General features: G+C 49.0%; 1 protein-coding gene across 1 annotated transcript in view; it reads right to left on the bottom strand.

Annotated features, from left to right (window-relative positions):
- FAH (fumarylacetoacetate hydrolase) overlaps window positions 1-24,347 on the bottom strand; it is a 35,701-nt gene that overhangs the window by 2,804 nt on the left and 8,550 nt on the right. The window contains exons 5-13 of the mRNA XM_025389637.1: window positions 23,426-23,516; window positions 17,190-17,287; window positions 17,025-17,077; window positions 13,449-13,548; window positions 12,551-12,681; window positions 10,612-10,687; window positions 7,759-7,805; window positions 5,436-5,537; window positions 4,505-4,622 (exon numbers count right to left, since the gene is read on the bottom strand). Coding sequence (XP_025245422.1) covers window positions 4,505-4,622; window positions 5,436-5,537; window positions 7,759-7,805; window positions 10,612-10,687; window positions 12,551-12,681; window positions 13,449-13,548; window positions 17,025-17,077; window positions 17,190-17,287; window positions 23,426-23,516 — 816 coding nt within the window. The remainder of the gene's footprint in view (window positions 1-4,504; window positions 4,623-5,435; window positions 5,538-7,758; window positions 7,806-10,611; window positions 10,688-12,550; window positions 12,682-13,448; window positions 13,549-17,024; window positions 17,078-17,189; window positions 17,288-23,425; window positions 23,517-24,347) is intronic.

Here is a 24,347-nt window from a genome sequence, read left to right as displayed (position 1 = left end):
GGAAAAAAACGAAAGACTTTTGCTCAGATATTGTTTCCAAATAATGTCAGATACCAAGAAAGAATCCACAACAAACCACAACTATCAACACATCTAAGATCCGAAGGAGAGTGGGAAATGCATGTGTCCAGCAGTGCAGAGCCATCTGTGCAAATGCCTGTGAGAACACATTCTTGCAAGTTGCAAGCTGAACACTAGATGGGGCTTGTGAGCAAGACCAGGGGATGGATGAGTTACACCAAGACCATCAGAGATTTTTGTTAATTATTGGTTTGTTTACTTCACCTGTTCTCTTGCTGAACATTTTGTGGTTTTTGGACTCTCAGAAATGAGAATCTCATTGCACCACTTAAAGAGGCAAGAGGACACAAGGGTTCAGAGCACAGCTCCTGGAGCCCAGCTGCCTGTGTTCAAACCCTGGCTCCACCCTGTATCGCCTGTGTGATCCTGGGTAAGTATGCATCTTTCTGGGTCTCAGTTTCCACATCTGAAAAATAGAGACAATAAAAGTAGCTGCCTTGTTAGGAATAGAAAATGTACTGCAGGTAAAGCACTTGGCACAGTGTCTGGCCTGCAGTAAGTGCTGTGGCATTAGCTGATGCCAGCACTTCTGAATGTTCTATCACATTTCCAATGGTTAGAAATTGATCTGGGGAAGAAGCATCCGTGAAGGGCAAGCAGGGAAATGAGAGGCAGCCATAAAGGCATCTGAGCAGGTACAGAGAAGGAGGAGGAAGGCCAGGAAGAGCTGAAGAAACCATGTGTTGCTTTCAAGCAAGAAAGCAGCTCAGCAGGGCCACGTGACCAGTGAAGTCGTGGAAGGTGACGGCAGAGCTGTCACGGGGCACCTTTGCACAAGGTAACACAGCTGACGCACCACCTCCACCTGCCTGCTCCTCTGCTTACCCCCTCTTTTCCCCCATAAAATCACAGCCCAAATTTTAGCAATATGCACTCATTTGAGTTTTTCAGTGGTCCCCTTCTGTATGAAATTCTCTTTTTTATTTTTATTAATATATAATGTATGCCTCTCATCTTAGCAAATTGTAATTCTTCTTTCTTGGTTCCAGGGGATTTTGCGCATCTGTTCCCATTTCCCTCTTCACTTGCCAACACATGCTTCTTCAGATCCAAGGAACTGCCTTTCCCTGAATTCCTCTGCTGGCCTCCAAAAATCCTTCTGGAGCAAGGCATTGTATACACAAACAAACATGGAAATGACTCTCATGGCATCTTGGCTCCTTTCTCAATCCTTCCCTGGCTCAAATGTCAAGAACACATGTGCATTCCAACTGCTAAATACCAGCCTCCTTTCTTCCAGGCCCTGGACAGCTGCCTGGTCTAGCATGGCTTAGTCAGGGGCCCTTATCACACTGACAACAGAGAGCTAAAGCCACCATTTTCTCTTCTGCCATCATCTCTTTCCTTCCTTTCCCCAAATCAAAACTTCAGAAAGTGCTTTCACTCAATCCACAGAACCGTGACCAAAGGCCTGCGGTAGGTCTGGCAAGCATTGCAGAAAGACTAGAAACAAACCCAGCAGGGGAATCAGAAGACCTCGGTTGCAGCCTGGCTTCCCCAGTTGTGGGACTTTTGTCAAGTAACCGGCCTTCTATCAGCCTAAGTTTTCTACTCTGCAAAATGGAGGCAATGATATATTACCAAATGGCTATTGTGAGTAAAAAATGAAATAAGGAAGGTGGACATGCCTACAATATGGTTGGCTACTAGCAGATGTTCAGTAAATATTGTCAAATGCAAATTAGAGAGGTTTAATTAGGCTGCAGAAATGTGAGCAAAATGGGTATTTATTGACTAATAATGGGTATCATCTGCTGTTTTGAACTCGGCCTGCATCTTCTCTACCAAATCCACTTTATTCAAAGAACTAACCAACAGCCACACTGAGCATGCACTACGTGGTTGCTACTTGGACTAAACTTCGCTCTCCAAGAGCTCTGGAGTGGACTAAATTATGGCCCCCAAAGACATATGGCCGAATCCCTAGGACCTGTGAATGTTACCTTATGTAGTAAATTTTTTGGAGATGTGATTAAGTTAGGATCTTAGAATGAGGAGATTGTCTAGGTGGGCCCTAAATACTATCACATGTGTGTTATAAGAGAGAGGTAAAGGAGATGAGACAGAAGAGGAGGCAACAATGTGACTGTGGAGGCAGAGATCGGCGCGATGTGGCCACAAGCCAGAGGCTTCCACCAGACGCTGGAAGAGGCCAGGGACAGACGCTCCCCAGAGTTTCCAGGAACGTGGCACTGCCAACACGAGGATTTTGAACTTGTACCTTATAGAACTGTGAGGGAATACATTTCAGCTGTTTTAAGCCACAAAGTTTGCGGTACTATGTTACTGAGGCCACAGGAAACTAACACAAGCTTTTAGTTAAGCACAGAAACTGACATGAACATCATTAACCAGAATTCTGTATTTTCCATGAATTGCTAGCAGAGAGGACAGAGATATTGATTCTACCTGAGCAACCAGAGAAGGTAACATTTGGGCTGAGCCCGTGTATATCCAAGGGTTTGCAGGTAATGAGAAAAGCAACTCTCTTATCACAGAGGGTTACGTATTAGAACGAGACTGTAAGACTAAGCAGGTAGAGCAGAATCAGAGGGGAAGATATTGATTTGTTGAAACAGCAGCTTTGAGAAGACCTTGAGCGGAAGAGTAATGGGAAAAGCAAACATGAAGGTTCATTTTTCAGGCACCATGAGCAGGATGGATTGCAAGGGCCTGGTGCAAAAGCTCGTCTAGGATTTCAGGCCTGGAAGGGTGATGGTGTGGAGTGGGTCCGCGGCACAGAGATGGCAGGACATTTTCCAAGGATGCCCAACAGACTGTGCTGATGAAACGGGGGCAAGGTTCCAGCCCATAGATTGTCAGCGGTACGAAGACAGTCAAGGAAGGAGGGGCGAGGGTGACAATTAGGCATCCCAAGGGAAATGTGTGGTCAGCAGGTGGAGAGCAGGACATGGAGTGTTAGTGCAGAGGTCGGGCACCACCTCGCCCCAGGGTGGCTGTTCTACTGGGCAAGCAGGTGCCACTGCTTGTCACTTCATGCAGGGATCCCATTAAGAAGAGGTCAAGAGGCAAAGCCTTCTAAAAACTGGGTTCTGGAAAAAAGCAGCAATGACAATAAAGAAAACTATGAAAAGATGACCATCATCGCCATTTTTAAGCACTCACAAGGTAACGTGTTCTCTGATAGGTGCTTTAGACACTATCAAAGGTGTTAAACACCTAGGTTCTGAAGATAAGCTGCCTGGAAAGGAAACCAGATTTCATTATTTACTGGCTGCAGATCTGGGGCAACTCATTTAACCCCACTACGCCTTCACTTTCTCATCTGTAAAATGGCGCAGTCACGACGCTGGAATATAAACCCAGAAGAGCAGAGACTTCATTTGTCTTTTTACCACCAGAACCCCAAGATGAGACTCAGAGTAGGTGCTCAATAAATGTCTACAAAGGGAATAAACGAGTTCATTTAATCTTTACAACTATGCTGTCAGGTTGCGTATTGTATTCACTCCATTTTAAAGATGAAGAAGGCTGGGCACGGTGGCTCACGCCTGTAATCCCAGCACTTTGGGAGACCAAGCCGGGCAGATCACAAGGTCAGGAGTTTGAAACCAGCCTGGCCAACATGGTGAAACCCCGTATCTACTAAAAACACAAATATTAGCCAGGTGTATTAGGAGAGCTTTTAGTTAATCATGGAAACTGACACGTACACAACTAGCACGCCTGTAATCCCACCTACTCAGGAGGCTAAGGCAGGAGAATCGCTTGAACCTGGGAGACGGAGGTTGCAGTGAGCCGAGACTGTGCCACCACACTCCAGATTAGATGACAGAGCAAGACTCTGACTCAAAAAAAAAAAAAAAAAAAAAAAATTAAAGATGAGGAAAAACTGAGTCTCAGAAAGGTTAAATAACTTAATGAAGGTCGCACAGCTGGTGGGGGACCTGGGAGTCCAACCTGAATCTTTCCAGCTCTAAAGAGTGTGCTGCTAACCACTATGGTGCCCTTCCCCTCTATTAGTAAAATGTGGTAGGCAGAATGGCCCCCCAGAAGAATTAAGAGGCACCCTTGCGTCCTCGCAATGGGCTGCTGGGAAGCCTTAGCCACTAACTCAGCTGAACCTTCCTTGATCCTAGTCATAGCTCACCAAGTTTCTGCACAGGAGGTTTGCCGCAAAGTCTAGACCCTGAGGAACCTGCCAGGATTTTATAATTTTGCTCAGGGAGAAGGGAGACCAAGCAGAATGTCTACAGTCTTTCTGACCTGGGGAGACTCACGCTTGAAGTCCTGGGTAGCCATAGCTGTGGGGAAGGACAGAACAAGCAGGCAGAGACTCTGGGAGGCAGAGTCAGGATGCATTAGAACAGATGGCTTCATAGCCAGGTGGAAGCGTCCCGCAGCTAGAACAGTGCACGGCGGGCAAGGAGAAAGATGAGCTGCTGGGTTTGGCAGCCCTCACCTGTTATGATGACTTCATCCCCGTCCAGCAGAAACTTCCTGGTCTGGCCATTCCCCAGGTTGATGGGCTTCGTTCCCTTCCACGACAGTTCCAGCATGGAGCCGAAGCTTTCTGGCTCCTTATTCACAGGAAAGGAGAGAAAGAATACCATGAATTTATGCCTTGGCTCTGGCATGGACCATGCTCAGCAAGACCTGGGAGTCCCGAGAAGCAGCAGGGGCCCTCATGCCCCTCAGAAACACTGTCTCGGCCTTGGTGGGATCACTGCAGAGATGCCTTTGAGACTTGGAACTCTGCCCCTTCTTCCTGTGGGGACAGCAATGGTTCCACTAAGGACATCGCTTATTTAGGAATCAGTGAATCCCTGACCAGAGTGCCCAGTGCCCCCTGCAGCATCCCCTCCCCACTCTGGAGGCTGCAGTTTGCCCAGATACTGTGATGCTTAACACCCTCCTGTCAACAGCTCATGGAACAAGAGGGCTCGGCGAGGCCCCTGCAGGGAGTGACTGACGCATGCACCACCCCAAGGTCATCGTCTCCGAAGGTTCTGTGACTCCCGCAGGCTTACAGGGGGACAAGTGGGCAGGAAGGGCACAGCAACATGGCCACCTCAATCTGGGAGGGTACAGTGTGAGATGGTGACAACAAGACACTATCACTGTCTCCTGACTCCTCCCCACGTGTCACTGTGCTGCTCCCCTACAGAGGCAGAGACCCAGGCCTCCGTTCTCACACCAGTCTCCTTAGGTTTGCATTTGGATGAGAAGTCCCTACTGCACCCAGAGAGAAAGGCTATGAGGAAGACAGAGTTGTGAGATACACCCACCTTGGGCCTGAAATTCCTTCTTGAGGGTGAGCTGAGGGCCCTCGGGGCTGTGTGGGGAGTAGGGATGCTCTGTGTGGGCAGCCCTCAGTGCAGCCAAATACTCACCGGCCCACTGATGGTCCCAGTAGCCAAGAGGTCCCCCGGCCGCAGGTTGCAGCCATTGACAGAGTGGTGAGTAAGCTGCTGCAGCATCGTCCAGTACATATACTGTGGGCAACGGACGCAAGGTGGAATGAGCAGCTGCAGGCTTAGCTTAGCATCCCGGAGGCAACTGAGCACAGCCTGCCCTGCTCACAACCACCTTCCCTGGCCTTTCCCCAGTCCCGAGCTCCCCCAGGCAGCTCTCTCCGGGCCCTTATAGCAAGGACACACTGTCCTCCTAGGGAGCTGCCCAGAGACTTCCCTCAAGCTCTTTCATCTCCTTCACAAGCTCCGACCTCAGCTCCTCTGCTACCTCAAGCCCACACTGACCACCTTCTCCAAGCAGCATCCCCTAGGGGCTGACCTTGCTGCTCAGTCCCTCAGCCTGCAACATGCCCATGTGTACAACACTCCACTCTGCCCTGGGAACACCCTCCAGTCCTGCATTGGGAGAGTCTAAGTCCTCACCACAGCAGAGGCTTCTTGTGAACAAAGCCCTTGCTCCCATTCTCCCATGCCGGGCCTTGGGATGGACACTGAGCAATGGAGCTGAATGATTCAAACACAATGTCAGGGCAGGCCAAGAAGTGATGGAGAGCTACGGGAGGTCAGGCTGTGGGCAGAGGGGTCCAAGGTACCACGTGCCCACCGAGACCCTCAGAGGCAATGCACGCCCGCGCCTGTCCCACGCCACAGCTTCTCACATCGCCACTCCTATAGTCATACATCCCAGCATAGGAAACCCAAAAGATGGATTCTTGCCCACAAGCCCCCACAAGGAGGCCCCTTAATTTCTTCTTACTAGCCTAAGGAGCCCAGAATAATATTAAATTAGAAGGGAAATTAGGAGAACTAGGAATGGTTCAATGATTCAGAGGATATTCAAAAGGCCAAGAAACAAATGAACCATAAACATATGACTAACATGCCCAGCTGCATTAGTCATTAGGAAAATGCAAACTGCAGTCACAATCCCCGGCACAGTTTGAATGAAAAGGCAAACACCACCAGGGCTGACGAGGATGTGGAGCAGGCAAAATGCTTACATGCTGCTACTGGGAGTATATACTGGTACAACCACTTCAGAAAACTGTTTGGAAGTACTCCTAGGCTGAATCTACGTGTACTCTATGACCCAGCAAGCTTATTACTGGATATACACTCAACAGAAATGTGCACATATGTGCACCAAAAGGTGTGTACTAAAATGTTCACAGTAACTCTATGATAGCCAAAAACAATGGAAACAACCAAATGTCCATCAATTGTGGAATTGATGTGACTTAAAAAAATAAATCAAGTGTGGAATATATATATCGTGCAACACTAGAAGGCAATGAGAAAAATGAGCTATCATTGCAAAGAGCAACAGGGTCGAATCTCACAAATATAACACTAAAACAAAGAAGCCAGCTAGAAAAGAATACATGCTATCCTATGATTCCATTTCCATAAAACTGAAAAACAGAAAAAAAAATATGGTAATAGAGGTCAGGAGAGGAGTGACCTTTGCTGGAGGGAGTGATTAAGTGACCTGGTGGGGCCCAGGGGTCTGCTGAGATGCTGGAAATGTCCCATTTCTGATCTGGGTGCTGGTTGCACAGGGATGTTCATTTTAGGAAAACTCTTCTAGCTATACATGTATAATATGCACTTTTTAAAATTTTTATTTTTTGAAATAGGGTCTTGCTCTATCACACATGCTGGAGTGCAGTGGCGTGATCATGGTTCACTGCAGCCTCAACCTCCTGGGCTCAAGTGATCCTCCTGCCTCATCCTCCCAAGTAGCTGGGACCACAGGTGCATGCTACCATGCCCGGCTAATTTTTTTACTTTTTACAGAGACAAGGTCTCATTATGTTGCCCAGGCTGGTCTCAAACACCTAGGCTTAAGTGATCCTCCCACCTCGGCCTCCCAAAGTGCTGGGATTACAGTAATGTGTGCATTTTTATCTATGTGTATTACGCTTCAATTACAAGTTCACTTAAAAAATAAGTCACTCTCACCAATACAGCCCCTGGCAGGACAGGATAAACCACGAACGAGACCTTTACAGGAACACCTATTGTCCCCCAAGAAAATCCCTGGCCACATTTATGCAGCCTCTGTGTTGAGAGAACTCTGTGACCCCATGGCCACTCCTAAAAGAGACAGGCCATGGAAGCTCCAGGCCCACAGGCTGAGCCATCATCATATCCCAAAAGCAATGCCTTCCTCCTGCTCCTGCCAAGAAGAAGAGTCTCTCCCCCAATTCTAAGAAGCAGTCTGATCAGCGCCAAAACTTACCTTAGAATTGGACTTGCATATGGTAGCCGCCTGGCTCATTCCTTCTCCTGTTGGAAAGAAAAGCAATATTGATGAAAACTTAATTCCATGCTTCAGGGAGGCAAATAAAAAAAGAATTGTTCTGTGGCTGAAGCTTCCCATCGTCCAACATGATTTCACTTAAAGTCTGTGAAACAATTAGCTCCTAGGACATCAGAGCTGGGATGTCCAGGGTTGGCCAATACATGCGCACGAGTCACCACTTCCTCCTCCCACGCCTACAGCAGGCGGCATTAACTGATCACAGCGCATGTTTGCTCTGAGTCCACATGCAGCCTCAGAAATCCTTCTTAACACAGTGAACCTGGCACCCACAAATCCACTGGAGATAGTGTGCCATTTGAAGGCTACTTGTGACCTTTGACCAAGGATAACCTGCTGTCCCCTCAGGAGTCCTCTGGATAGCTGGGTCATCTGTCCCCTGCCAAGCTCCTCCAGTGATGGGCAATGTGCTACTTTACAATGGACTAAACAATATTTACTAAACATCTACTACATGCAAGTTACCGGACTGTTGTTGTTCCACTTCTGAACAACACTAATAAGTAGAAAGCTCCTCTGCTCCCTCAAAACCTGGCTTCCTCCCTTGGTCCTAACTTCCCCTCTGAGGTGGCACAGAACAGATGTGCTCTTCAGCCATGCGAGTTCTGGGTCCCCCAAGCCTGCTCCTCCCCAGACCCTTTCACCTAGATCCCAACTCAGAACATCAGAACTGCAAATGCAAGACTACATCTCTGGACACCATGCTTTCTGGATAATTTTGTCCCTTCTCCACCAGTGGCCTCCCCTGGGTGAGTTCACCTCTAGGCAGGCAGGAAGAAATATCTAGGATGAAACCAGATAGAAAATACACTCCAAGCATGCATAGTGAGTGGCAGGAGGCCAACCTAGAACTTGTGACGCTTGGATTGAGTCCCAGCCCTGCCATTAGCCAGGTAGGTGGCTCGGGGTGAATCCTTCTCCTCTCTGAGCCTCAGCTACCTGACCTGGAACCTGAAAGAGCAGGTCCAGCACAGCTTCCCAGGGGGCCCTGAGCAGCCAGGAGGCTCTCTGTGGCAGCCTTTTCTCCGTGGAGCATCCTGCTCCCATGGAAACAGCTCCTCACTCCTGCAGGGTACTGAGCCTCCTGACAGGAACCACCTCATGAAGGGCTGAGACCCTGGAACTGGCAGTGAGACAGACACGGCAAAGGCTGGTGTGTGCAGACACAGCAGATGGAAGAATGGAATGGAGCTGGCTGGGCGCGGTTGCTCACACCTGTAATCCCAGCACTTTGGGAGGCTGAGGCAGGTGGATCAACTAAAGTCAGGAGTTCGAGAACATCCTGACCAACTTGAAGAAACCCCGTCTCTACTAAAAATACAAAATTAGCCAGGCATGGTGGCACATGCCTGTAATCCCAGCTACACAAGAGACTGAGACAGAAGAATTGCTTGGACCCAGGGGCGGGGGTTGTGGTGAGCCGAGATCGTGCCATTGCACTCCAGCCTGGGTAACAAAAGTGAAACTCTGTCTCAGGAAAAAAAAAAGAGAAAAAAAAAAAAAGAGAAAGGAATGTAGCTAAAAAGGAGATGTGGCCAGAGTGTGGCTAGGAGGTCTGTGTGTGGCCACCAGGCAAACCCTCTCCACCTGAGGGCCTCTATTGGGACTGGAAAATGACACCTGACTCTTCCTAGGTACAGACCCTGTCCCAGACCTTTGCATGAATTGACATGTTTGGTCCTCACAACACACCATGAGGTCAACGCCATTATTATCCCATTTCATAGATGACAAATGAGGACCTGGCCAGGTTGGGCAACTTGCCCAAAGTCCCGCAGTTGAGGAGCAGAGTCATGGCCTGCAGAGCCAGTCTCTTTACTACCAACTCTCTGCCGGTCTGTTCACGGAGCTGGGCTGAGCAGCCACAGGGAGATGTGGGCCCTGTCTATCTCAGGGCTGGCCCAGTGTGGGGATCTCAGGCCTGTCTGCAAGACACTCAGGGCTGGCCCAGGGTGGGAATCTGGGGCCTTGATGCGCTGGCTCTGTGTGGCCCCAGGGGCTCAGCCAAGCCTCCTGCGAGCAGACCCACAAGGACATGCTTTCAAACAGGCACTCAATGAAATGTGCCACCCACCACAGAAGTGAGGGTCAGTAGCGATATGTGAGCGGGGGCCAGGCAGCCCCTGGAGAGGCTGGAGACGGGATTCAAGTGGAAGACAGAGGTGCCGGACTCCATCCTTTCAGCCCTATCACTGAGAGCTCAGTGATAGGGTTAATGCCCTGTGGGCCCAGTTAGGTTCCCAGTGAGCACCAGAGCGTCTCCTCCCCTCCTATTTTATTTTATGTTATTTTATTCTATTCTATTCTATTCTATTCTATTCTATTCTATTCTATTCTATTCTATTTTTTTGAGACAGAGTCTCGCTCTGTCGCCCAGGCTGGAGTGCAGTGGCGCCATCTCGGCTCACTGTAAGCTCCGCCTCCTGGGTTCACACCATTCTCCTGCCTCAGCCTCCCGAGTAGCTGGGACTACAGGCGCCCACCACCACGCCAGGCTAATTTTTTGTATTTTTAGTAGATGGGGTTTCACCGTGTTAGCCAAGATGGTCTCGATCTCCTGACCTCATGATCCACCCGCCTCAGCCTCCCAAAGTGCTGGGATTACAGGCGTGAGCCACCGTGCCCGGCCCTCTTTCCTTTAGAAGAGCCACACGTCTCCAGGGCTGTAGCATGTGCCCCCACCCTTGCCAAAGCTCAGGAGCCTTCAGGACAAGGCACACAGGCACACATTCCCTCAGAGCTCCTGGCCATGTCTATCCCCCCATGACATACCTTTCAGGGCAACAGAGAGGTTGATGTCAAATGTGTAGGGCTGATCATGGCAGAGATACGGCAGAGGCCTGGGGTCCTGGGAGGGCAAAGCACAGCACAGAGGTCACTGGCAGGTGGGCTGAGCTCATCCGGCTGGGCCCCCAGACCAGTCAGGCCCCCGGCAGCACCTGTTCCCCCAGGCAGAGGGTCTGAGACAGCAGGAGCATTCCCTCTCCAGGGTCCCAGCACTGTGTCCTTGGATAGCAGTGGGGGGATCCTACTGTGGGGCTCCAGGAAAAGCAGCCAAGGAAGGGGCATCAGTAGGTCAAAGGTCACAGAAGCCAAACCAGAGATGTTCCTGTAAGCCACGGGAAGGGAGAGAAAGGGAAGGTGGGGAGCAGACAAGTCAAGATGGGGAACCAAGCATGGCCTGTGAGGAAAGGCTGGGGCCTGAAAGGGCATTGCAGGGCCCCTGGAAGGCAGAGGGGTCACAAAAGAAGCAGACAGCCCTGGCTGGTGTTGGAGCCAGCGAGGGAGGCAGCTTGGGTGGCTGGGCCAGAACATCTGCACTTCGGCCAAAAACAGTGTTTTCCAAAGCATGGTACGTCAGTCACCCATGGGACATGAGATCGTTTTTGGTGATTCTAATAGTTATGAAACACTGTAGCTAGTGATGCCAGTAGGAATATAAAGTTCCCTTCTTAATATATTAAGTTTTAAATTGGGAGCCACTCTGAAGAAAAACATTAAGTAAATAATGGTTCAGAAGGGGTAACAGTAGTGATGATTGTACATAAATGGTGTTTAGGAAGGGCTGGCACAGAGGAGTGTGGGCAAAGCCTTGTGATGACAGACCTGGAAGAATGCAGATGACTGGAGGACAAGCAGAGAGAGGCTGTGGCCTTCCGGCCCTAGGGAGACTAGACAGGGTCGCTGTCGGCTAGAGAGAAAGCCACGTTCTGGATACTGAAAATGAGCAGGCGTGGGCAGGGAGCAGCGAGGAGAGAGCAAGGGGCGAGTGTGAAAGCCCCACAGTACTTCACTAGAACTGGCTTGCAGGGAAAGACCTCAAGGTTGATTGTAGCACAGCAAACATGAGATGACCCCAGAGGCAGAGGAACACGGGATAGCAGTGTGGGTGCAGGACCTGCACAGGGTGTTGCTAGAGGCCCCCAGCAAATGAGTGGTGAGATGCTCAAGTGAGGATGTGCAAATGGCTGGGAGCTTGGCCTGGATCCCCACAGGGAGGTCAGAATTGGAGAGGGGCATCGTGAGGACTCAGAGACACTGGAGAACGAGGACAGGTCACATGCCAGAAGCCAAGGGGTGAGGCAATGCCAACAAGAGTGAGGGGCCACAGGAAGTCCATGCTGAAGGGAACACAAGGTCATGACACTGGCTATCGGGTCACAGGTGACTCTGGCCAGATGTTGCCAGTGATGGAGTGGGGCAGATTGCAAGAGGCTGAGAAGGGGGGACTGGGACCAGGGGTCAAGGCCTAGGCCCAGTGGCAGACCCAGTGGTGCTGGGAACCAGAGGCTGCCGGGACTCCCTCGTTGCTGGGCTCCAAGCTGCATTCTATGAGTTGGGATCCAGGTGGCACCATTTGCACAGAACACGATTTGATGGCCACCTGGGAGGTTGTGCAATGTTGGTACCTGCAGGGACTCCTCCTACCAACTGGCCAGATCCCCTGGTCTTGCAAGATTCTTAAGGTTACAAAATCCTGTGTTTTCTCCAAGAACTGTGCCAGGGTCAGGGAAACCATAAGGGAGAACGATGCCCTGGCTGCCTGGAGGTAATCGTGGCCAGGAACTCCCAGGCACTCCACTGTGGGCATGCCGTGGGCACAGGGCTTCCTTCCCGATGGTCTGCATGCCCGGCATGTCCACTCAGTGGGCAAGCAGGCTCAGAGGCAGCAGGGCTGGGTTTGGGAGCTTCCTGCAGAGAGTGTGCTTACCTGCTCCGGGTTGGGCAGAGCAAAGGGCATGAGAGCATCCATGGGCACCACCCACGGAGAGATGGTGGTCCCAAAACTCTTCCCAAGGAATGGCCCGAGAGGGACATACTCCCACTTCTGAATGTCTCGTGCTGCAGAAGAAGGGCGCACCCGGGACTTACAAAGGCTGATCAGGGCCTCTCCCCAAGACCCCCTCCTGCCCTTGACCAAGGAGAAAAGACACCCAGCACAGCCCCTCCACAAAGCTCAGCCCCAGCCAGGCTGCCCCAGGACCAAGGGGCAAGAGCATCCAATGCCAAGGACAGAGGTCCTTTGAGGCCACTGTGCCAGGCTACAGCAAAGAGAAGGATGACCCAACGGTGGTCAGGATATCCCCCAGGAAGGGGCCGGAAGCTCATCCTCAAACTATGAGGGAGACACTTCCTGGGGCTTACGGTGCCACCTTCCTCCCACGTATCGCAAAGGGTTGAGAGCTCAGGCTCAGAAGCTGGACTGTTTTGCTTCAAATCTTAGTTCAGCAATTAACTGAAATCTCCCTGTGCCTCAGTTCCTCATCTGTAAAATGGGAATGATAATATTGCACATGCCACGTAGGGATCAGCGGGAGAATATATGTAGGGTGTTAAGCACGGGGCCTGACACATAAGTGCTCAGTAAATATTAGTTATGGTGTCAGCCGTGTCCCTAGCCACTCATGAGGAAACTGGAGCTCAGAGGAGTTAAGTGAGTGGCCTGAGTTCTTAGAGCTGAAACTTTGTTTGATACCCAAACCCACACTCTCAGTCACTGCATCAACTGCCACTTTTGACCTGCACAAGATCTTCAGCTTCTATAAAATTGCCCCCAGTGCCCAGCCTCCTCCCCCTCATCTCCACAGGAGCAGAACTCCAGTAATTACCACTCCAGTCGTTCATAAGGACCATCCCAAAAATGTGCTCATGGGCCTTGGAAATGGGGATCGGCTCTCCCAATCTGTTTCCAGGGCCTACAAAAAAAGCCTGAAATGGGGGAGAGTTCATTAGAATCCGGAGCTGATCTGCCCGCCCAGGTCACTTGTCACCTAGAGAGCAAAGGTCAAGTATTTCCAAACTCCAGCCATGGATCAGGACTGCCACAGGGGCCTGGCAAGAATCCACTGTGTTTCTAAGTCAGAGGTCGGGTAGACGCCTCAGGAAAGCAGTGTGCAGTGGTGTGCCCTGCCCCCGCCCCCAGCCTTCCTTCCACGCCCCTGAGCTCCACAGCAGCCTCCCCTCCCTTCAGTGCATCCCAGACCACTCTGCTCTTTCCTCTTCGTCCCATACAGGCTTTGCCTTTCAAGACTTGACAGCTACATGGGGCTTGTAAAACTGAAACTATCAGAGTTTGTATTCATGTCATGAAAAGCCAGGCCAGACACTGTGGCTCACGTCTATAATCTCAGCACTTTGGGAGGCTGAGGTGGAAGGATCACTTGAGCCTAGGAGTTTGAGACAAGCCTGAGCAACATAGTGAGACCCACCTCTACAAAAAATAAACAAAATTAGCCAGGCATGGTGGCACCCGTCTGCAGTCCCAGGTACTTAGGAGGCTTATGTGGGTGGACTGCTTGAGCGAGGGAGGTCAAGGCTGCAGTGGGCCGAGATCACGCCACTGCACTCCAGCCTGGGTGACAGAGCAAGACCCTCTCTCAAAAAAATAAAATAAAATAAAAATAAAAAATTTTTAAATGAAAAACCAAAAGACTGCCTCCTTCATGCAGCAAATAGTGCCGGAGAGCGCACACCCCACAGCCTCTAACCCCAATCCATCACCCCACTACCTCTAAAGAAAAACAGCACCAACGTGATGTCCATGAACCAACAGACTAGCCAGACATCATTAGAAAGAAAAAATTGGGAAAATCTCTTTCGAAAACATGTAGACTCAGCCATGACATTTGCAAAACTTAGTCACCATTGTATTTGTTCTGTGACAGTAAACATTGCAAACTTTTCATCAAGATAAAAAAAGAACCCAAAACACTATCTTATGGAGAATCCCACAACCTTCAGTCCAGGTGACCTGGGTTCTCTGCCCCAACCATTTCTCCACACGCTGACTCTCTCTGTCTTTTCTCTCCCCCTCTCAACAGGGACCAACATGGGTGAAGTGTCTGCCTGCAGAGTCCTTAGTTCTCCCAGAGAGAAGACCGTGGCCCCAAACCAGGGCTCAGATGCCCTGCTCTGATGAATCTCAGCTGGGAGTCCTCCTCCCAAAGTCTCACATGGCACCCTTGCTAAGGCAAGAGGAGGCAGAGGGCTGGCAGGGAATGCTCTGCTATCCACAGGCTATTCAGCAGTGCCCACTCATTTCCCTCCTCTGGACTGAATCCAGAGAAATCACATGGAAGCCCAGGAGAGACAGGGAGCTCCAGAAAAGCAGACGGGCCTTCCAGCCTGCCTCCACCAACCAAGGCTTCCCACTGCCTCAGCCTGACTCGGTGGCCCCACGACAGCTTCTTCTACACCATCAGTGATGAGGCACTCAGAGTTTCCTGAGGCAACGCCTAAAACTGTAGGTGCTGACTATGGGAAAGCCCCCTCCACCTGCCTGTCTGCATTTCCCACATGGAGGCTGACTCCACCCTTAGGCATCAGACAACCCAGGAGATGCTGAAGACACTGCCAGGTCCCTGGAGCACTCCCTCCCCCAGGTCAGCTCCTCCCTCGCATCACTTTCCTGGTCCCCTCACCTTGGGGGCTGCCCAGATTTCCATGTCCCCTCTGGAAAATGGGCAGCCCTGCAGCATGAGGGATCCTCAGGTGGTGGGACCAACTATACCAATATCAACATCCAGGTTGTGATAGGCACCATGGTTATGAAGGATGCTGCCATCGGGGGAGGCTGTGTGAAGGGTATTGGGATCTCCATATTATTTCTCACAACTGCATGTGAGTCTACAATGACCTCAAAATAAAAAGTTTAATTTTAAAAAGTATGCAGCCCTACAGTGACCACAGTTCTGAGGTTGTGTGGGCCCAGCTATGGGGCTGATACAGTCAATTCTTGTCACTCCTGGTAATTATTATTTTGGGGTTTTTGTTGTTGTTGTTGTTTTGTTTGTTTGTTTTTGAGATGGAGTCTCGCTGTGTCAAGCAGGCTGGAGTGTAGTGGTGTGATCTCTGCTCACTGCAACCTCTGCCTCGTGAGTTCAAGCAATTCTCCTGTCCCAGCCTCCCAAGTAGCTGGGATTACAGGCATCCGCCACCATCCCCGGCTAATTTTTGTATTTTCAATAGAGACAGGGTTTCACCATGTTGGCCAGGCTGGTCTTGAACTCCTGACCTCAGCTGATCCACCCGCCTTGGCCTCCCAAAGTGCTGGGATTACAGGCATGAGCCACTGTGCCTGGCCGGGTAATTAGTTTTTATAAAGTCATCACGAACACAGAATTAGCAAATACGGAATGACTGTTCCCAGAGGAAACACAGGATTAGGGTGCTACAAGCCTTTGGTCAGAAAATGTTTATCAACTAATCAAAACTTAACTATATAACCTTGTTTTCTGTATGTTTCTGCTTAAAAACACTTTATGTAATATATTTTGTTGATTCATGAACATTGAGCTCAGGCAGCAGCACTGTACCTTGCCTGAATGAAGCTTACTAACACGCATATTCTCTCCATTAGGCACATCACAGTCTTCCTGTGCTAGGGACACTAGACGGCACTTCAGCACTGCACTTGGGGCCATTATAAAAAAACAGTGAGGCCGGGCGCGGTGGCTCAAGCCTGTAATCCTAGCACTTTGGGAGGCCGAGACGGGCGGATCACGAGGTCAGGAGATCGAGACCATCCTGGCTAACACGGTGAAACCCCGTCTCTACTAAAAAATACAAAAAAAACTAGCCGGGCGAGGTGGCGAGCGCCTGTAGTCCCAGCTACTCGGGAGGCTGAGCCAGGAGAATGGCATAAACCCGGGAGGCGGAGCTTGCAGTGAGCAGAGATCCGGCCACTGCACTCCAGCCTGGGTGACAGAGCGAGACTCCGTCTCAAAAAAAAAAAAAAAAAAAAAAAACAGTGAAACCGCTAAAAAAGCACAGATACACACAAAAAAACATGGCACTAAATAGACCACAAAGGACACGTGTTTACAGCATGAGCTGAGACAAGAAGGCAGAGTAACACCTTGTCCAGCCTCACCTGGGAACGTGCTCACTGGGCAGCTCATGTTTCACTGCTCTGCGCATGTCCACACGTGCCCACAAAAGCTCTGTGAATATTAATTCTGGACTTACAAATAAATGTTAGCAAATAGTTGTGAATTCTCAAATACAGAATCTGCAAGTAATGAGACTCAACTGTCCTTCTGACGGCCAGGTGGGGACACAGAGCAGCTGCCAATGTGGCTGAAGAGGAGAGGAGTGGGCGGCTCATGGTGCAGGCAGCCATCCCGGAGGGCTCTCCTGCTGGGTGTCTATAGATCCCGTGGCAATAAAACACCAAGCTCACTCACCATTTCCAGCTCCATGTCCAAGAGCTTGCAGGCACCATACACAGGAGGCTTAGCTGGAGTAACACCAGAAAAAAAAAAAAGACTGCTGTGAGTGAGGCCACAGAACTCACTGTGTGGAAACAGAGAGCTGGGCACCAGCAGGGTCTGGATGCTGGGGTCACTTACAGTCATCAGGTTTCATCTGCCCCATAGGCCTTCGGATTGGGGTACCAGACACCACGATGGAGGAGGCACGGCCATGGTAGCCCACTGGTAAGTGCAGCCTGAGAAAGAAAGGCAAGAGAATGCAGGGCATCAGAGCTGTTACATGTTGTCAATTAAGTTTAAAAACTTCAAAAATTAGAAACAAAGAGTCGCCATATACATATGGCTCAAAAATCAAAAGGTGCTTACAAGTTTCCATCCATGGACACATGGATAAACAAACTGTGGTACATACATACAGTAGAATATTATTCAGCCTCAAAAAGGAAGAAAATTCTGGACTAGGTGCAGTGGCTCGCGCCTGTAATCCCAGCACTTTGGGAGGCCGAGGCAGGCAGATCATATGAGGCCAGGAGTTCGAGAACAGTTTGGGTAATATGGTGAAACCCGTTTTTACTAAAAATACAAAAATTAGCCAGGCATGGTGGTGCATGCCTATAGTCCCAGCTATTCGGGAGGCTGAGGCAGGAGAATCACTTGAACCTGGGAGGTGGAGGTTGCAGTGAACCGAGATCGCACCACTGCACGCCAGCCTGGGCAACAGAGCAAAACTCCGCGCCCCCCGCCCCCCCCAAAAAAAAAAAAAGATACAGCCATGTCCTAACTCCCAGAAAATATGGAAAAAGAGTCTTTTTACAGTTAATCAAGTTAAGAATCTTGAGATGTGATCATCCTGGATTATCCAGGTGAGCCCTACATCCAATTAGAAACGTCCTTATAAGAGACAGAAGAGAAGATGTAGAGAGGAGGAGAAGGCCACGTGAAGACAGAGGCAGACACTGGAGTGATGCAGCCACAAGGAACGCCTGCAGCCCCCGGAAGCTGGAAGCAGCAAGGACAGCGATGGTCCTAGAAGCTTCAGGAGGCGATGGCCCTGCTGACACCTTGATTGCAGACTTATGGCCTCCAGAAACTGAGGGGATAAATTCCTGTTGTTGTGACTTTTTCTCATAGCAGCCCCAGGAAATGGATACAGACCCACACCACACCTCACACATAAAAGGAAATCCAGATGGATTCAAGATCTAAATGTACAAAGAAAGGCTATTACGGACACTAGAAAAAACAACAACAACAACAAAAACACACACACACACACACACAATTTCCAAATTCTTGGGGTGGAGAAAGCCTTTCTAAACATTACACAAAAGTAAACGCCATAAGGAAAATGATTGGCATGCTTGACTTTATAAAAATGCAAAACTCTGTATCTAGAAAGACTGGCAAACAAAGAAAAAAGAACATACCAGGAGAAAATATTTGCAATGCATTGCAACAAAGGGTTAATTTCTATCACTTATAAAACACCTTTTAAACAAATAATAGAGAAGTGACTGTATAGATAAACTGGCAGAGTATGCAAAAACATCTGTGAAAAAATATATAAGAAGGCCAGGCATGGTGACTCACGCCTATAACCCCAGCACTTTGGGGGACCAAGGCAGGCGGATCGCTTGAGTCCGGGATTTTGAGACCAGCCTGGTCAACATGGCGAAAACTCATCTCTACAAAAAATAAAAAAATTAGCCAGGCATGGTGGCATGCACCTTTAGTCCCAGCTACTTAGGGGGCTGAGGCAGGAGGATGGCTTCAACCTGGGAGGTCAAGGCTGCAGTGAGCCAAGGTGATGCCACTGCACTCCAGCCTGGGTGACCAAGTAAGACCCTGTCTCAAAAAAAAAAAAAAAAGAAAGAAAGAAAGAAAGAGAAAGAAGGCCAGGCGCGGTGGTTCACACCTGTAATCCCAGCACTTCGGGAGGCCGAGGCAGGTGGATCACGAGGTCAGGAGATCGAGACCATCCTGGCTAACATGGTGAAATCCTGCCTCTACTAAAAATACAAAAAATTAGCCGGGCAAGGTGGCGGGCGCCTGTAGTCCCAGCTACTCGGGAGGCTGAGGCAGGAGAATGGCATGAACCTGGGAGGCGGAGCTTGTGGTGAGCTAAGATCGCACCACTGCACTCCAGTCTGGGTGACAGAGCGAGACTTCGTCTCAAAAAAAAAAAAAAAGAAAATATATATATGACACTGATGAACAGTTTTGCCTCTGGAGAAGGGAACTGGATGGTGGCCCATAGGTGGTTGAGTTCTGTTTCTTCCCATTGTTTACCCTTAAGTACCTTTTGAATTCTCAACCATTCATATATATTGAGTCTTTTTATTGCTTTTAATTTTTTAAATGTTTGATAAATTATTTTGCAATATTTATGATATACAAATACATGTAATAACAAAAGTCACCATGCACTACCAAGGAGCTAAAGAAATACCACTTCACTGGCCGGGCGCGGTGGCTCAAGCCTGTAATCCCAGCACTTTGGGAGGCCGAGACGGGCGGATCACGAGGTCAGGAGATCGAGACCATCCTGGCTAACACGGTGAAACCCCGTCTCTACTAAAAAAAAAAATACAAAAAATTAGCCGGGCGAGGNGGCGGATCACGAGGTCAGGAGATCCATCCTGGCTAGCGCGGTGAAACCCCGTCTCTACTAAAAAAAAAAATACAAAAAATTAGCCGGGCGAGGTGGCGGGCGCCTGTAGTCCCAGCTACTCGGGAGGCTGAGGCAGGAGAATGGCGTAAACCCGGGAGGCGGAGCTTGCAGTGAGCTGAGATCCGGCCACTGCACTCCAGCCCAGGTGACAGAGCGAGACTCTGTCTCAAAAAAAAAAAAAAAAAAAAAAAGAAATACCACTTCACTAATCCAGTCCAATGCATCCTTGGGATCCCTCCCTGGTCTCACTCTTCTTCCCTCCCTTCCTGCCCCTCACCCTAGAGGAAACCAGCATGGTCCTCATTTCCCTATATTTCTAGACACTTTTATTACTGTACTGTTTTTTGGGGGATCGGAGGGTGAGGCTTGAGACAGAGTCTCACTCTGTCACCCAGGCTGGAGTGCAGTGGCGTGATCTTGGCTCACTGCAACCTCCACCTCCTGGGTTCAAATGATTCTCCTGCCTCAGCCTCCCAACTAGCTGCGACTACTGGCGCCTGCCACCACAGCTGGCTAATTTTTTTTTTTTTTGAGACAGAATCTCGCTCTCTTGCCCAGGCTGGAGTGCAATGGTATGATCTCAGCTCACTGCAACCTCCGCCTCCCAGGTTCAAGTGATTCTTCTGCCTCAGTCTCCCAATTAGCTGGGATTACAGGCACCCGCCATCATGCCCAGCTAATTTTTGTACTTTTGTAGAGATGGGGTTTCACCATGTTGGTCAGGCTGGTCTCGAACTCCTGACCTCAGGTGATCCACCCATCTCGGCCTCCCAAAGTGCTGGGATTACAGACGTGAGCCACTATGCCCAGCTGCTAATTTTTGTATTTTTAGTAGAGACAGGGTTTCACCATACTGGCCAGGCTGGTCTCAAACTCCTGACCTTCTGATCCACCCACCTCGGCCTCCCAAAGTGCTGGGATTACAGATGTGAGCCACTGCGCCCAGCCCTACTGGACCATATTTTTGTATCTTTTTATAAAAATGATATTTTACTGTGTAATTATCTTGTATTACCTACTCCAAAAAACTTATTTTGTAAAAGACTGAGGTAGATTTAAACTTATTTACATGGAGATATGTCAATGATGAAGTGAAAAAAAGCAAATTTCAGCATGGCCTTGTTTTGTTAACGAAAGAAATAAAATGCATATGTATGCATGCATATGTGTGGTCATGCATGTGTAACCTGGAGCAAAGTACAGGAGGCAGCATATCCAACTTGTTCAAAGTAGTTGCCCCTGGTGAGTGGCTGAGGAAGAGCTCCCTTTTTTACCCACTTTGGTTCCTTTATTGGATTAAATTATAAAATTCAATTGCATGCAATTACATGGCATGTAATAATGCAAACAATTCAGATGAAAAAAAGGAGTTAGTAATCTCTTCCCATCCAGCCACTCCCCTGAGGAAAGCAATGTTAATCTGCAGTCTGATGTTTTTTGCCTTTCTCTATGCTCATACCAGCCTATGGAAATAATGTATGCATAAGTGTGTGTGTGTGCACGTGCACATGCGTGTGTGTGTGTTAAGCTGAAAAACAGCCCTCCAAAAGATATCCAGATCCTAATCCCTGCAGCCTGTGGATATTATTACATGGCAAAAAGGGTTTTGCAGATGTGATTAAGTTAGGGATCTTGAGATAGGGATACTGTCCCTGGTTATTTCAGTGAGCCCTAAATGTAATCACAAGGGTCCTTATAGACAGAGGCAAGGTCAAAGGAGGAAGTAGGAAATGTAACAGTGGAAGCGAGTGGTTGGAGTGATGTGAGGAAGGGGTCAAAAGGCAAGGGATACAGGCAACCTCTAAAGCCGAACAGTCAAGGAAATGGGTTCTCTCCTAGAGCCTCTAGAAGGAACAAGCCCTGCTGACACCTTGGCTTTAGCCAGTGAGATTGATTTTCGACTTCTGGCCTCCAGAACTAGAAGAGAATATATTTATGTTTTAAGCCACCAAGTTTGTGGTGATTTGTTACAGCAGCAACAGAAAACTAATACAGTGTGTATGTACATATATATTTTTTGTGCTTTTTTTATAAAAGTGAAACACACTTTACCTAATTGCCTATAGTTTACCTATTTCACTTAACATAGATCAATGAACATCTCTCTTGATCTAAATCTTTCACTAGCTACAAAACATTTCATATTGTGAATAGACCAATTTTTCAACCATTCCTCCACCGATAAGCATTCAGATTACTTCCAGCTCTGGGCCACTAGAAACTCTGCTAATTAACATCCTTGCTTTGGGATACAACCCACTGGTGCTTTTATTTCTGTAGGATAGATGCATGAAAGTGAGCATTGCAGGTCAAAGAGAAGACATATTTTAAATTGTAAATGTTTTACTTTACATATTTTCTGTAGTGTTTGAGTTAATTCCAGTAAATATACATTACATTTATAATGAAGACTATGTATAGAAAGTTAAAAAGTCACAGCCGTGGGTCATCTTGCATCAAACATGGCTAGAGAAGGCCTGTTTGCTCTTATTCTGCAGAAGAACGTGGGGCAGGGATGGCTGTGGCCCCCACACTTGGTTTCAGACATAGTCAACACTCATTTCCCAGGTCCCGGCTCTCCTCTCACTTCCTGGTACCCGTGCCCTTTGGCCACTGGGATCCTGGCACATAGGTGATAGCCAGCTCTTCTGGGGCTGGGCAGTCCACTGGGTCATCACTGCCAAGGACACTCAGATAGACAAGTTGAAGCTGGCTGGGGACAAATACAGCCTGGAGTCTGTAAAATGCAAGAGTCTCAAATATTTGCCCATCTCACATGGGAGCCTGGAACCCGGAGTATGGGTTCTGGTCTCAGATTCACCCATGCCTTGTTCTGCAACCTTGGCCTTGTTGCTCAACATGTCTGGCTTGGAACTGCTCTCTCTCCCTTTCTTTCTTCTTTATCTTGGTTCTAACAGACCCTCCTCTCATGGCATAGCCTACTGAAGACACTCACTCAAGAGAGAGTAAAGCCCCGTCCCTAACCCAACTCCTGTGTGTGACTGATGGCACCGGAGCCTGGGGTGTATGCCTGTCACTGTGTCCAAGCCCTCTTCAGTTCCAAGGAATCATCTCAACCAGCAGACAACACAGAACAAAGGGCAAGGATCCCAGCTCTGCATCCTCAGCTTGGTCAATGGCCTGATCTGGGGGCTGGGAGACAGGCTGTGGCCCTGTTGTGCTCAGGCAAGTTGATCCTTCTCTGAGCCCATTTTCCCATCTGTAAAATGGGGCTTACAATCATGGCCTTGTGACATCACAGAACTACTATGAGGTTCAAACAAATGAATGAAACAGATCACATGTTGAAGAATATACAGCACTGGGCACATTTGAGAATTCTCATTCATCAGAAAATGTAAGTATGGAGCATGCTAGAGTCTAAGACTTGCCCATAGTATGATAATACACAGCTTATAAATGAAAGACTCCAGAAGGAGCGTAGTGATTCAGAGAATCTAATTCCAACCCCTGCTGTCCAAAGGAGCTTAAGAGACTTGCCCTTCGATCCCACAGCAAGTCCTGAGCCAAGCTGAGCAGGAGACCAGAAGCTGAGACCACTGCTTCCAGAGGTTACAACATCGTAACTGCTTTTCCTCCCCAGTTTACTTTAAGAAGAACTTGGCAGCCCCTGAGACAAACACGCTGCTGGAAATGAAAAGAAAGACTTTGAACTTATGCAAACATTTGGCCCAGAACATACCAATTTGGCATCAATGCATTCTCCTTGTCCCTGAACATGATTCCGACATTGGTAGCATGTTGCCGAGAGGAATAGAAGTCTGTGTAGTCTCCTGCAGAGGAGAGACCCAAGAGATCCCATCAGCAACCCAGATGCCTCAGGAAAGAGAATGCACTGTTCTAAGCACTGGAGCCATGAGTGTGCACACAATACTGTTTACACATCCAGAGCTCAGCCTGCAGCCAGCAGTGACAGCACCAAATGCAATATAAAATATCCTCACTGAAGATTTGTTCTGAGAGCCCTCAGCTGAGAAACAAATAAGAAATTAGGAGTCCAGACTTTCTGAAACTGACAGTGGAATGTGAACACCAAGTGGCTGATACCACCCCCCTTCTCAGGCTCCTCACTTTTACCACACACAACTGCCATTCCCGAGTTCCCACAGGCTCCCTCACCACGCGTATACTGACTGACTTCTCCTTTGTCCTGTGTGTTCAAATCCTGGCAACTCTTTGAGGCCCCCTCCTCCCTGAAGCCTTCCCTGCTCTCTCTAGCAGGATCTCTTGCCCCTCCAAATCCCCTCCCCTGAATCCTTCTGGGGCAGGCTTCGCTTCCCACTGGTGCTCCGGTTATGTGTGTGCACATCTTTGCTAGACTGTGGACATTCCAGGACAGCCCCAGCCCAGTCCTCATTTTCTTGGACTCTGCCCAAGTGCCAAGGACAAGGGTGTGCACGCTGCAGATGCATATCAGTGCCTATTGATTATGATGAACTGAACGGGCTGGCCAGCAAGCTGGAGGCATATCTACCATTCGGAGAATTAAAAATCTGAAAGAAAAACCAGTTGGGACAGTCTGCCTGTTTTATCTTCCTAAATGTCTCCTTGTCTCCTCAAAGAAAAAAAAAAAAAACAAAAGCTGGGTATTCATCAATATCAAC

Source organism: Theropithecus gelada, chromosome 7a (assembly GCF_003255815.1).
Source record: "Theropithecus gelada isolate Dixy chromosome 7a, Tgel_1.0, whole genome shotgun sequence".
Lineage (NCBI taxonomy): Eukaryota > Metazoa > Chordata > Mammalia > Primates > Cercopithecidae > Theropithecus > Theropithecus gelada.
The sequence above is the reverse complement of the archived record's forward strand: the minus strand, read 5'-3'. Positions and strand labels throughout refer to the sequence as shown.